Source organism: Panthera leo, chromosome D4 (genome assembly GCF_018350215.1).
Source record: "Panthera leo isolate Ple1 chromosome D4, P.leo_Ple1_pat1.1, whole genome shotgun sequence".
In the NCBI taxonomy this organism is placed as follows: domain Eukaryota; kingdom Metazoa; phylum Chordata; class Mammalia; order Carnivora; family Felidae; genus Panthera; species Panthera leo.
In genome coordinates this window covers 11,599,484-11,614,295 of record NC_056691.1, presented here as the reverse complement: position 1 = coordinate 11,614,295, position 14,812 = coordinate 11,599,484, and the positions used below count along the sequence as shown (strand labels likewise).

At 42.9% G+C, this 14,812-nt stretch overlaps 1 protein-coding gene across 6 annotated transcripts in view; it reads right to left on the bottom strand.

Moving 5' to 3' along the window:
* Positions 1-14,812, bottom strand: part of PIP5K1B (phosphatidylinositol-4-phosphate 5-kinase type 1 beta) — a 311,111-nt gene that overhangs the window by 76,220 nt on the left and 220,079 nt on the right. For all 6 annotated transcript variants that reach the window (XM_042913813.1, XM_042913809.1, XM_042913812.1 and 3 more), the window contains 5 exons: positions 14,232-14,315; positions 14,077-14,125; positions 10,665-10,749; positions 7,364-7,519; positions 275-419 (listed from right to left, as the gene is read on the bottom strand). In XM_042913813.1, the coding sequence (XP_042769747.1) occupies positions 275-419; positions 7,364-7,519; positions 10,665-10,749; positions 14,077-14,125; positions 14,232-14,315 (519 nt within the window). The remainder of the gene's footprint in view (positions 1-274; positions 420-7,363; positions 7,520-10,664; positions 10,750-14,076; positions 14,126-14,231; positions 14,316-14,812) is intronic.

The following is a 14,812-nucleotide window of genomic DNA, read 5'->3' as shown; positions in this document are numbered from 1 at the left end:
TGATGAAACATCCATCTTTTTCCCGAGAACTGAGTATATAATGTCTATAGGACATAATGATTAACTGTGAAGAAACACAAGGAGGGTTTTCCCCTAGAGGTGCTTCTTGACATAGTAAAAACCAAGCATGTTTTCACTTCCTCTCACTTACAGGGGAGGTGACGGTCACACCCTGGTTGTCAGGGACAGCATGTGCTTGTTCAGAGATACCCGTGTAACTGTGGCACTAAGGGGGTAACAGCCAGACGGGTAATGTGATCGCGCGAAGTCTTACCTGTTTGAATAGAGCATAGTCCTGTCGTGCGGACAATGTTCATTGACATATAAGGAAGAAGAAGAAATCGTGGTTGCCAAGGAAGCAGCTTCAAAGAGTGAAGGAGTGCTAGGTACCAGGTCCGGCCTGTGTCGGGATCCCAGGGCTGGGTGACAAAAGCAGAACAGAGACTCATGAATCTCAGTAGTAAATGCAGTGGAGTCGAGTCAAAAGCACTCATTTCGCAGATCAGGTTGCGAGTTAAATGATGAATTCACCTCACTCGTCTGAACTACAGCAGACCTGTAAGACAGCTCCTTGCAAACAGGTTAAACAGAAAGGGGACTGCATTAATTTACAAAACAGCTTATGGAAATGATATTATGAATGTTCTTTGAAAAACCTAAGAAAGTGATTTACTGTTTCAAAAGATGACATCAAAAGCTCGTAGGAGCTTAAGGAGATAATGTGACAGAGATTAACAGGATGATTGGCCAATGTAGAAACACACAGGGCACCTGCTCTCCCTCCCTGGGATATGCACGTATTTATCCTCCTCAATTTAGATCTAAGTACTCAGACTTTTTTTTTTTTTAATTTTTTTTTTTAACTTTTATTTTTGAGACAGAGAGAGACAGAGCATGAACGGGGGAGGGGCAGAGAGAGAGGGAGACACAGAATCGGAAGCAGGCATCCAGGCTCTGAGCCATCAGCCCAGAGCCCGACGCGGGGCTCGAACTCACAGACCGCAAGATCGTGACCTGGGCCGAAGTCGGCCGCTTAACCAACTGAGCCACCCAGGCGCCCCAGTACTCAGACTTTTTAACAGCCGGGAAACACATGCTTCCCAGACCATTTTTAATCATCCTAACCTAAACTTTGGACAAATTTGTATCCCTTACTGCCCAGCCTGGTAGAGACAGTGTTTTAATGACAGGTCAGTCACACAGAACAGAGTTGCTTTAAAAACAGAACACTGTGTGGGGCACCTGGGTGGGTTAGTCGGTTAAGTGTGCAACTTCAGCTCAGGTCATGATCTCATGATTCATGGGTTTGTGCCCCGCGTGGGGCTCTGTGCTGACAGCTCAGAGCCTGGAGCCTGCTTCGGATTCTATGTCTCCCTCTCTCTCTGCCCCTCCCCTGCTCATGCTCTCTCAAAAATAAATACATGCTAAAAAATTTAAAAAAAATTAGAACACTGTGGACATAACAGTTATGGACAAATCCTGGTCCTTAAACTTTTATAACTAGGCCCACACTGATTTTTTTTTTAACCTAGGGAGACATCATCATTATTATTATTATTATTATTTTTTTTTTTTTTTTAGAAAGAAAGAGAGAATGGGTGATTTTTTCAACCTAGGGAGACATCATCATCATCATTATTATTTTTTTTTTGAGAAAAAAAGAAAGAGAGAGAGAATGGGTGGCAGAGAGGCAGAGGGAGAGAGGGACTATCTTAAGCAGGCTCCACACTTAGCATGAAGCCTGACACGGGGCTTGATCCCATGACCCTGGGGTCAGGACTTGAGCCAAAATTGAGAGTCGGACACTCAACTGACTGAGCCACTCAGGCACCCCAAATTTCATTTTAAAATTTTTATGAAGATATAATTGACATGTAACACTGTATTAATTTTAAGAGTCCAACGTGATGATTTGATAAACATGTATATTGTGAGATGATCATCATGGTCTAGTGAACATCTATCACCACATAGTAGTTACAATACAACACTTTTTTTTTCTTGTAATGAGAATTTTTAGGATCTAGTCTCTTAGCAACTTTCAAATATACAACAGACTGTTGTTAACCAGCATCACCATGTGTACCCAGATTCTTTTTCATCATTCCCCCAAGCTAAACCAAGACAGGCGATAATAAATACAACATAACTTTAAAGTGTTTCTGGGATCCCTTCATTGGCATGACAGGCTCAAAATTATGCATGTTTAGGAAGCATACGCATGGAAAATGGTCCTAATAGGCACTATCGCATGAGTGTGAGGTTTTAGATGTGGGGTTTGAAGAGGGGGAGATGAAAGGATGGAGCGAGGCACAGAGGGAAAGGGGGTAGGCACGGAAGGGCTGGACTCTGGACCACGAGACCGGACACACTTTAAAATATGTGAGATGGTGGCAATGCAAGCTGGTGCAGCCACTCTGGAAAAGAGTATGGAGGTTCCTCAAAAAGCTAAAAATAGAACTACCCTACAACCCAGCAATTGCACTACTAGGCATTTATCCACGGGATACAGGTGTGCTGTTTCGAAGGGACACATGCACCCCCATGTTTATAGCAGCACTATCGACAATAGCCAAAGTATGGAAAGAGCCCTAATGTCCCTCGATGGATGAATGGATAAAGATGTGGGATACACACACACACACACACACACACACACACACACACACACACACACACACACACTGGAGTATTACTCGGCAATCAAAAAGAATGGAACCTTGCCATTTGCAACTATGTGGATGGAACTGGAGGGTATTATGCTAAGCGAAATTAGTTGGAGAAAGACAAATATCCTATGACTTCACTCATAGGAGGACTTGAAGAGACAAAACATGAACATAAGGGAAGGGAAACAAAAATAATACAAAAACAGGGAGGGGGACAAAACAGAAGAGACTCATAAATCTGGAGAACAAACTGAGGGTCACTGCAGGGGGCGGGGGAGGGGGGATGGGCTAAATGGGTCAGGGGCAATAAGGAATCTACTCCTGAAATCATTGTTGCACTAGATGCTAACTAATTTGGATGTAAATTAAAAAAAAATAAAATTAAAAAAATAAAATAAAATAAAGTAAAACGTGTGAGACGGTACATCTCTGCCTCCTATTCTGGTCAAAATAAAGAATTACCATGATGAGTAACAGATGGTAACAGACTGTATAAAAAAGCAAGTACCCCAAGCACTCAACATGCAAAAATCAGAGAGGCCTTCAATGTTATAGGACAACTGACTAGTGACCTTTAATATGCTTGATCCCACCTTCTCATTCAATATAGAGGAAAACACTGAAACTCTCAATAACATTGAAAAGTGGGTCCGAAAAACCACTGTCCATCAGATTTGAAAGGATTGCTACTCAATATAAGGCAGATGGGGCTGGACTGAAAAGAGCTCATCAAGACTCCAGTTTTGGGTGCACCCAGCTTGACTTCATCAACCAGAGGTTGTTTGAGCGACCTGTCCAGCAACTTGGGCCAGACACTGGTGAGCCCCAATCTCTTAGGAGCAGCTCTTTAAAACAGAGAACTATCTCCTCAAGCTCCTATATCCTTCAGTTTTTTTAAGAAACTAACATGGTAGACAGAATTCTAGGATGATCCCCAGGGATATGTATGCTTGAACCATCTCCCTCTGAGTGGGGGTCATATCAGTGAATGTGATTTGGCTCCTGTAATTATAAATTTGACACCGCAAAAGGAATTATGCAGGTGTAATTAGGTTACTAATTCCTTAACTCCAGCTTAGAGGATATTATCCAGATGGGCCTGGCCTCATCACTTGAGCTCCTTTATTTTTCCTTATTATTTATTTTGAGTGAGAGAGTGTGTGCAAGCAGGAGAAGGGTAGAGAGGACCGGAGAGAATCCCAAGCAGGCTCTGTACTACCAGTACATAGCCTGACGTGGGGCTCGATCTCACGAGATCATGACCTGAGCTGAAGTCAAGAGTCAGATGCTTAACAGACTGAGTCACCCAGGCGCCCGATCACTTGAGCCTTTTATTTTTTTTTTAATTATTATTATTTTTTTTAAATTTTTTTTAACGTTTATTTATTTTTGAGACAGAGAGAGACGGAGCATGAACGGGGGAGGGGCAGAGAGAGAGGGAGACACAGAATCGGAAGCAGGCTCCAGGCTCCGGGCCATCAGTCCAGAGCCCGACGCGGGGCTCGAACTCACGGACCGTGAGATCGTGACCTGAGCCGAAGTCGGACACTCAACCGACTGAGCCACCCAGGCGCCCCGACTTGAGCCTTTTAAATGTGTGTCTGGCAGTCAGGGATTGGAAGTGAGAGAAGGATTCACTTGTACAAAATTCTCTGTTGGAGAAGGGCTGTTGGAGATGGGAGGGGGCTGCCTGGCAAGGTATGTGCACGGTCTCGAGGGGCCGGATGTGGCCCACAGCTATCAGACAGGCAGGCATGGGGTCCGCAAGGATGCCAATTCTGCCCACACGATGACCTGGGAGGATTTCTTTCCCAACACCTCCAGATGAGAACGCGGCCCAGCTGATGCCTTCAGATCCCTGATAAACGGTGCCCGGAGAATCCAGGGGAGCCTTTCCAGACTTCTCACTTACACAACTGTGAGCTAATCACTGGAGGTTCTATTAAGCGGCTGGCTTTCTGGTAATTTGTTACATGGCCCCAGAAAACTAATACAACCAAGATATGCTGACAGTGGCACAGAAGAGACGATTAATAACTAGAGGCAATTTGGTGCACTATGAAAATGGAAGGCCCCAAGTACACAGCATGATAAAAACTTTGTAGAAAGAACTGTCCGGATAAACTCATTTAGATATGAAACAGTGGGTCCCAGAGCTCAGCTGAAGAAAAGCACATGTGCCCTACTTCCAATGTTTCCATCCAGACTTTCTGGATGTTATGTAGTGTCTGTATTATACCCCTTTCCTCCCCCCCAGACTGACAACTAGACTTGTTGCTTTAACTTCAGAAGTCACATGGTGCATCCTATTTGAAAGATTATGGGGCACCGGGGGGTGCTCAGTCAGTTGCACATCTGACTTCAGCTCAGGTCATGATGTCGCGGTTCGTGAGTTCGAGCCCTGTGCTGACATCTCGGAGCCTGGAGCCTGCTTTGCAGTCTGCGCCTCCCTCTCTGTCTGCCCCTCCCCCGCTCATGCTCTGTCTCTCTCAAAAATAAACATTAAAAAAAATAAAAAAAGATGAACTAATACAGTTTAAAAATCCATTAATCCTATTTCCCAGACTGTAGACACCTTACAGTTTTCTGTGTGCCCTAAGAAGACCAGCAGTGTGGGAGGGACAGTGCTGGTGCAGAGGTGCTTAGGAAAAGGGAGTCACGGCTGCCACAAACTGCAGCCATCCAGCCAGAGAGAGGAGCAAGCGCATTTCATTAACTCTTTTGTTGGTATCACTGTATCTGGGTCTGAGCTGGTTTCTAGGGAGATGAGAAAAGAAAGAATCCCAGCGTGGAACATGTGGGTAAGTGCTGCAGGAGGGGAGAAGGAGTATCACCCTGTCCTAGTGACTCTGAGGAAAAGAAAACCCCGAGAAGAGAGTTAATCTTTAAAAAAAATTTTTTTTTTTAAATTTTTTTTTTCAACGTTTTTTATTTTTATTTTTGGGACAGAGAGAGACAGAGCATGAACGGGGGAGGGGCAGAGAGAGAGGGAGACACAGAATCGGAAACAGGCTCCAGGCTCCGAGCCGTCAGCCCAGAGCCCGACGCGGGGCTCGAACTCACGGACCGCGAGATCGTGACCTGGCTGAAGTCGGACACTTAACCGACTGCGCCACCCAGGCGCCCCTAAAAAATTTTTTTAAATGTTTATTTGTGAGAGAGAGAGAGCAAGACAGAGTGTGAGCAGGAGAGGGCAGAGAGAGAAGGAGGCAGAGAACTGGAAGCAGGCTCCAGGCTGTGAGCTGTCAGCACAGAGCCTTAGGCAGGGCTCGAACTCACAAACCATGAGATTATGACCTGAGCCCAAGTCAGAGGCTCAACCGACTAAGCCACCCAGGCGCCCCTGGAGAGCTAATCTAAGTAGAAGAAATTTTCAGGAATTGCTGGGATTCCCAGAAGAATACATAGATTAAAAAAAGTTGAAACTGTCACTTCCTCTTTAACAATTAGAAAAGGAAAACACCTAATCAATTCAAACAGACAGACAAAAAAGTATGTGATAAAATTCAATGCTCATTCCTGATAAAAACTTTTAGCAAACCAGCAATAAAAAGGTACTTCCTTGACCCGATTATGGGTATCCAATACAGCAAACTTCTTTCTCAACAGTGAAATGTGAGAAGCCTCCCCTTTAAAATCAGGACAAGGCAAGGCCGCCCGGTCACCGCTTCTATTCATCACTGTACCAGGAGTTCTAGCTAGCAAGTGACAAAGGAACGAGCAAAGAGGTGAGGTCTAACACCGTAGCAACAAACCGCCAGAAAACCCACATCTTCAAAAGATACCCTTTGGAAAGATAGAAAATACAGGTCTACATCTTTACCCATTAGAGAAGAAATCTAACAAAAGGTAGGGATATATGACAAGCAAGAGGAAAGTTCTAAAACTTTTATTAAATTCATTAAAGACCTAAATAAGTTGGTAATTCATTGTTACAGTGTGTGTATATGTATATGTGCATACATATAAGCATATAATGTGTATGTTTGAAACACACACACACACACACATTATACACATGCACAGAACAAGGTCCAAGTAGTAAAAACACAAAGATGTTCATATGTGTCACCTCCAGGTAGTGGGGTGACTGATCCTTATTTCTGAATATCTTAGTGTATTTCTAACATTTTTTACCTTAAGCCATATATTATATTGTTTACGTGTTTAAAAAATTTATAGTAAGCGAGTCATACTATAAGTATCCTTTAGAAAATTCATTAACACAATTTGTGTCTTTTTTTTTTTTAAAGTAAGCTCTACGCCTAATATGGGGCTTGAACTCATGATTAAGAGTGGCAAGTTCTACCTACTGTGCCAGGCAGGTGCCCCCAGGTCTTGTTTCTGAGAGCAGGTATGTTCTAATGTTTTTTTAAAAAAATTTTTTTAACGTGTATTTACTTTTGAGAGACAGACACACAGACAGAACCTGCACAGGGGAGGGGCAGGGAGAGAGGCAGACACAGAATCCGAAGCAGGCTCCAGGCTCCGAGCTGTCAGCCCAGAGCCCGACGCGGGGCTCGAACTCAGAGCTGTGAGCTCATGACCTGAACTCAAGTTGGACGCTCAACCGCCTGAGCCACCAGGAGCCCCTCTAATGTTCTAATTGTTCTATTGTGAATCCACATCACCTATATAAATAAAATCAGAAGAACTCCTCCCCCCCTCTTTTTTTTTAAGTTGAATGTCTTTACCTTCCTCATCAAGGCTGCTGAAACTCTGCCCCTCGGTCAGCAGATCCCGCTTCTCATCCTTCCATTCCTGGCTAATTGAGGACACGATCTCTTGGGAGGTTGCCTTCAGGGCAGCGATGGAGTTGCACCGTTTTTTAGAAGGTGAGGCCTTCAAAGCTAGACAGGAAGGACAAAGGAGACAAAGAAAGATACTTACTGTAAAAGCACATTAATATTTTTAATTAAGGTTTTATTTATTACCTTATTAGTCATTGTTTGAGGAGAAATAAAACAAGAAACTTTGATTTACATACACGAGGAAAGGGAGACAAAACTGTTGGCGTTTGGGCAATTTTTTTTGTCCGCAGTGACTTGACTTCGATTACAAGGGCCTAGAGTCCATGCAAACTGGAATACATCTCCAGATTTTGAAGTTAAGGCTCACCCGAGGTGAAATTCACATGTTTTGAGGCTAAAGGAGAATTTTTCTGCCTCCAAGCAATGTTTTCCTAGTGCTAGGAGGAGGTCGGGTGGGTTGGTAAAGGCAGATGGTAAAGCAAGGAGAATTCTCATGACCCTGGTTTTATTAACTTGGGACTAGGAATTTCTAAACATGCCAATGTTTAATCTTATACTCAGGAAGCCTAATTTAGTCAAGTTACTTCGGGTTGCTTTTTTCTTTTAAGTGACTTTCCACTGAAATTTCCTGCCCTCTGGGTCTTTTCGAGGTCACGGCTATATCAGATGTACCGTTCACTCCTGACCTTTGTCCCAACAGCATTCTACAACTTCAGAAGTGTGTTGGGAACCCGAACCAGGGCAAATGGACTTCGCTATCAATCCTGCTCGCTGAAGGCTGTGCCTGTACTTCGGCTACATCACTGGGAGCTGTTTTAGCCGCAGCCACACAATCCCCATCTCTGTTCAGTCCTCGTTCCAATAATTCTTCTTGGCTCAACGCAGTTATTAAAGAATTTCCTTGGAGAGGAGAGAAGTTGCGGCTTGTTTATGCCTTGCCTGAACTGGTATTTGGCAGTGTCTCTCCACCTGTGGAGGTTTGCATGCAGGGGGGACCTGACAGCTGATGCATTAGAATAATTGCGTCTGGCCTTGGGAAGCTCAGAGCTTAGATTGCAACGCTCATCTGGGGCCTGCCCGTAGGCAGCTTGCAAGAACTTAATTGGACAAGGACTTTGGGACACACAAATGGGGAAGAATGGTGGGCATTCTCTCCAGTTCTGGAGAAGGAAAAGTCTGTGTGTCTTGTGAGCAGTCTTATAACCATAATCATATGATCATCATCATAAATAACTTTTGTAGAGGGTTTTAGGGTTTGGAGACTAACATCACACTCCATATCTCAAATTACCCACGCGGTTGTCTGAGGGAGACAACGGTTGTCTGAGCCCTTTTATAGGACCAGAAATAGAGAGCTGAAAAGCTGTGACCTGCCCAAGGTCACAGAAGGAGAAAGCAGGAAACCCAAGGTGTCTTTCTTTTCTCTGAAGTTGTCTTAAGCGGTATTCATTTCTTCGCTCGCTAGTATTCTATTTCCTGGCTGACGTGAGGGGGAGAAGAGATAAAACCAGACCTGGGTTTTCTTGGAGGGGAGGAAATTTTGAATGTTTAAAAACTGATCAAAATGGATTTTACTGGAAAATAAGTGGCCCAAATAAGTCACATTCACCTTGACTCCTCATCCTATGAAGACAATGGCGACACCTGCTATCTAGGTGTGAAGGGATTACGCGCACTGGCTTCTGCTTTAAGGTTCTGTCTGCTGACTTTTATGAACCTTCACCTCTTGTCTTCCAACATAGTATTTTAAAACTTTTAAGTCGGAGGATCTCAAATGTGGTTCAGGGAGTACTAGAGGCTCCTGAGACCCTCTTAGAAGGTCTTCAATGTTAAAACTATTTTCAGGGGCTCCTGGCTGGCTCAGTCAGTGGAGCTTGTGACTCATGATCTTGGGGTCATGAGTTGGAGCCCCACAGGGCTGTAGAGATTACTTAACAAAAACAAATAAAATAACTAAAAAAACCTATTTTCATAACAATATTAAGGCGTAATTAGCCTTTCTCACTCTCTAATGAGTTTTCTAGATGCCACAGGACATCTAGCCACAGACTGAATTCAGAAGCTGATAGGAGATTCTAGATGTCTCCTATTAAGCCAGAATTGGGGCTTTGAAAAAATGTAAAATAATACCACTTCTCTCAGTCAATTATTTGTTTTAGAAAATATTGCTTTTCCTAATTATTACTATTATTATTATTTTAATGTTTATTTATTTTTGAGAGAGAAAGGGCATGAGCCGACAGGAGAGCCCAATGCGGGGCTCGAACCCACGAACTGTGAGATCATGACCTGAGCCGAAGTTGGACGCTTAACCAACTAAGGCACCAGGCATCCCTTCATGATTATTTTTTCTGTGAAATTTTTTTTACCTTTTTGTTGAAACTGACCTTTTTACACGCAGTTTTTGAAATTGTTACTTTGTAAGAATTAATGAGTATTTAAAACTTTCCTTAATTTTAAATTCTAATATGCTAAATAGTGATATACATAGCCCCACATGTGTAAATGCTTTTTTGGGGTCTTTAATCATTGAAAAGAACGTAAAGTGGCCCTGAGGCCCAAAGACTTGAGCACTGCTTGTGGTGAGAGTGGATATACTTGTCTTGCTGCTGATGTTAGAGGAAAAGCTCTCAGGTTTTCGCCATTGGGTATGATGTTAGCTGTGGGTTTTTCATGTATGGCCTTTGTGATGTTGATGTATGTTCCCTCTGAACCTACTTTGTGGAAAGTTTTTACCATGAATGAATACTGTACTTTGTCCAGTGCGTTTTCTGCACCTGTTGAGATGATCGTTTGGTTTTCATCCTTTTTCTTGTTAATGTATCAGATTTTTATATATTCCATTAGCATTTGTTGTGAATTTACATATGCAAACCAATGAACTACATATACGTGTGTGTGTCTGTGTGAATAAATCTATGTCTATAAGGACTAAATGTACCTTTAGAATATGAATTTTATTGTACATATTATTCCATTAGATTGTACCATAATATATTTAATACATCATATAATCTGTAAATTACAGGACTGGATAGTTAGGCAGTTTCTAATTTTTTCCACAATAAGACTCTAATGATTATGGCATCAGTAAATTACTGGTAATTACATAATTATTAAGTGATCACAGCTTTTGGGAGATAAATTAGTCCAAACCTTCCACTAAAAATCTTGGAAGGATACACAACAGAAAGTCAGCAAGTAAGCGCTAAAAGTAAAAAAAAAAAAATTCTAAGAACCTTACCTTGAATTTTCTTGAAAACTCTGGAATTCATAAACTTTAGAAATCTGTCAGCATAAAAGCTTGGTCGATGAACTGAAACAGTATCCTGAAAATACAAATCAGTTATCACAGGTTTATCTTGCAGTTCATTTTAAGCTAGAAGAACCATCTAATTCAATCGGTTCTCTGTTAAGCCCATGTCCTTAACCAGAAGGTGTGGATGTTGAGAGCCAGAGAAGAGCAAAGTCTTGTGACCTGTGGTGCCCAAGAGTCAGGCTGCAGAAGGAGGCAAAGACAATCTGAGCAAAGATTGTGGATACTCATGATGAAACAGAGTACGAAGGGGGGCTGGGGAGAGCTAGCAAAAAGATGCTGCTTTATAAAGCAAAACATGTAATAAGTTGATTCTGATTGCATTGTGTGCCATGTGGGGCTTTTAGATTCTTTGTTTCACACGTAGGCAACGAGCACCTCAAGTCTCAGCTGAAATGAAGGAGAACGGTTTGAGCTGGGGACAAAAACTGGGGACATAGACGCCCAGGTGGCTCAGTCGGTTAAATGCCAGACTTCGGCTCAGGTCATGATCTCACGGTTTGTGGGTTTGGGCCCCGCGTTGGGCTCTGTGCTGACAGCTCAGGGCCTGGAGCCTGCTTCAGATTCTGTGTCCTCTCTCTCTGCCCCTCCCCTGCTCGTGCACTGTCTCTCTTGCTCAAAAATAAATAAACGTTAAAAAAAAATTAAAAAAAAAACTGGGGACACAAATAAGCAAAACAACCCTAATGGAAAAATGGCATCTAGGTCAAAAAGGAGCACTGGTTTTATCTCCTAGTAAAATGGTGCAAAACACGGGGAAGATTCCGAGGGGACACGGCTGACTGATGACCTCCGTTATGCTGAATTATCCACTAATTAGATAGAATTGAATTGAATTAAACTGTTAACTCAATTCTCTCATGCTTGGCAGGAGTCTTCAGGACTGAAGGGGCGTTTTATTACAAATCCAGGACAGGAGATGGATGAAGAAGCGAATTCTGTATGTTTATTCAGTGATCATTTACCTGCTCTCCAAGATATACATTTCCAGAAACAAATTAATGTTCCATTTTGATTCTAAGTTTGTGGATTCCAATAAAAAAAAGTTCTGAAAGTTTAAATTTAGATGGTATGAAGTTCCCGCTCCAGGTGTGGAGGGAAAAACCCACACTGGACCAGGGGTCTGGAGACCTGGTTCTGGTGTTAGTTCTAACTTTAAGAAGCTGTGTGATCCAGGAGAAAGGCAGTGTTTTGGTGCCTCCGTTTTTTCTCATCTGTGAAATAGGGAATTACATGAGGCATAAGGTAATTCTGTAATTAGCATGTAATGAAGGACAGCGTAGAGGAACCTTCTTTGGCCAAGGTCCCCTAGACAGTGATGTTGCAGACGTGGTGGGAATTTCCTACTGGTTTGACGTGCACTCCCCCCCCAGTACTCTGGCAGCTCCTGTCTGAAGTGGACACATATTCACAACAAGTGCATAAGATATTGAGGAATATCTTATGGTGCAAGATGATTAAGACCCAGACCTTCTCTTTCCAAGAGAAGCTGGGCTGTGGTTCTCTTTCGGTATGAAGAAACATTGTTTAAATAAGAGGCACGTTTGCAAATAAACAAAAGTGAGTCTTATTTACCGCTTGTAATTCCACAAGTAAACAATCAACACAGAGACTCTCTTAAAAAAAAGAAACCACCACCAAAACACGGAAGATATATTTTAACTAGACAAAGGTAGGGGCCTCTTAGATGCATCTGACCAGTTGAGTACTAGGCCATTCAGATCAGAAATCTTAGTCTGGTAACAGGGAATTAAAGTCGTCTTAGGAAACAGAACGGGAAGGGTGTTGGCTGTTTTCCTTTCCATGTTTAAAGCATTATGCAGTCTTGGGACACCTGGGTGGCTAGGGTGCACATGTGACTTTGGCTCAGGTCATGACCTCGCAGTTCGTGAGCTTGAGCCCCACATCAGTCGGGCTGCCTACTGTCAGCCCAGAGCCCACTTAAGATCCTCTGTCCCCCTCTGTCTGCCCCTCCCCCGCTTATGCTCTCCCCAAAATAAATAAATATTTTAAAAAAGGCATTAAACAGTCTCTATTTTTGTCAGCTGGAAGGGAGAATATTAGTCCGCCATCTTGGCCTTTAAACAAAAGGAATCTTCGATTTAAATAGTAAGCCTACATTTACTTCTCAGAAGCAAACTTGTGAACCTGTTGTTTACGAGTGCATTCTGACAAAGCCCATTCCTCAGCCTGGGGACAAAATGCAGATCTTTCATGCAGAGAGGTTATTACCAGCCTTCCACAGAAGTGAGGAAGTCAGTGCTCTTTTCCAATAAAGGAAGAGAATAATATCTATAATTTATCTTCTTTCAAAGGAAAGCAGCTGCGAACATCTTTAAAAAATGTGCGAGCAAACCTCTGCCCAATATATTCTGTGGTCAGCTTATTAACTGAGGGAGGCCGAGGCCAGTAAATGTTCCATCAGTAGCAAAAACTTCGCATGTAACACGTAGATAGGAACGTGTCTGTGTACTGAGTGGGCAGGAGGGAGAGGGGGAGGGAGAATACCTCTGGATAATTGATTGTTTTCTTTTCTTTTTTTTTTTTTTGATTGCTATGCAACTCTGGGTCTAAGAGACCCTCACACCGTTCAGTCTTAGTCACGTACATCCGTAACAACTTGTATGTAAGTTTTCACTTCTTCCGTCTTTATTGTGCTCGGCATTGTGTCGAACACGACAGTGTATTATTTTATTTAATCCCTGCATTAGCCCTGTGAGGGCTATCACTATATCTCTGGTACAGATGGGAAACCAGGCCCAGGGAGGCCAAATAACAAGCAATGTGACTGGATCACACGGTTAGTAAAGTGGTGAATGCAGGGTTCACATCCAGGGCTGTGTCCCACCAAAGTCAGGCTCAGATCGCTCCACAGCTTACTCCGGTGAGAACCGAGAATCTCATTTCAATGGTCCTCCTGTTCTTCCCAGGGGCTCTGCAATCAGTCTCCCTCCCCCTTTTCCCCAGCATCCTCTTGTAAGAGGGTCCTGGAGATTTGACATAGAAACAACACATCCTTTTAGGGCACTTGGGCGGCTCAGTCGGTTAGGCAACCGACTTCGGCTCGGGTCATGATAGCAAGGCTCATGGGTTCGAGCCCCGCATCGGGCTCTGTGCTGACAGCTTAGAGCCTGAGCCTGCTTCGGATTCTGTGTCTCGCTTTCTCTCTGCCCCTCCCCCGCTGACCCTCAGTCTCTCTCTTTCGGAAATAAATGTTAAAAAAAAAACAACAAAAAAGAGAACATCGTCTGGTCTGCTGATGTGACTTCCTACACATACGTTGAAGTCTGAGAAATCAGAGAAATAAATAGTTTAACAAGGAACATGGTAAGTCACTTACCCCATCATAAACAAGCGCTTTCCAGGAATGTTCTAACTTCTTCATTAACCTAAATGTAAACAGACAGAAACAAAAATGAGAATATAAAATCACTCCCAAAGCCTTTTGTTGATTTACTTTGAAATAAATAAAGGCTTCTTCCCCAAATTACTTACCTATATGATTGCAGAATGTCAATAATGCCCATAAACAAAAGTAGTTTTTCTCCCTTATGGCTTTTAGCTGGAATGCCTCCCATTCTGTTGATAGGGCAAAAGAGAGAAGATTTTACAACATATATTAGGAAGTGGACATAATTTCTAAAATAGACTAAATAAAAATGGACAACTTTAAGAATTCTGAACTTGCTTTCCTTTTCTCTTTTCTTTCTTTCTTTCCTTCCCCCCCCCCGCCCCTGGGTAGAGTCTTCCTGGGAATCCAGAATGATATACTTCCCACACAGGAGAGTGAAACCAGAGCTGTCACCTCTGGACAGCTGGATGAGAAGAATCCAAACAAAAAATTCTTCCTATTTTAAAACTGCAAGCACGAATTTTCAAAATATACTGAAATACTGCTTTTTATTTCATTTTTTAAAATGTTTATTTGTTTTTGAGAGGGAGGGAGAGAGAGAGAGAGAGAGCGCAAGGGAGGGGCAGGGAGGGAGGGAGGCACAGAACCCGAAGCAGGCTCTAGGCTCTGAGCTGTCAGCACAGAGCCCAATGCAGGGCTCACACTCACAAACTGTGAGATCATG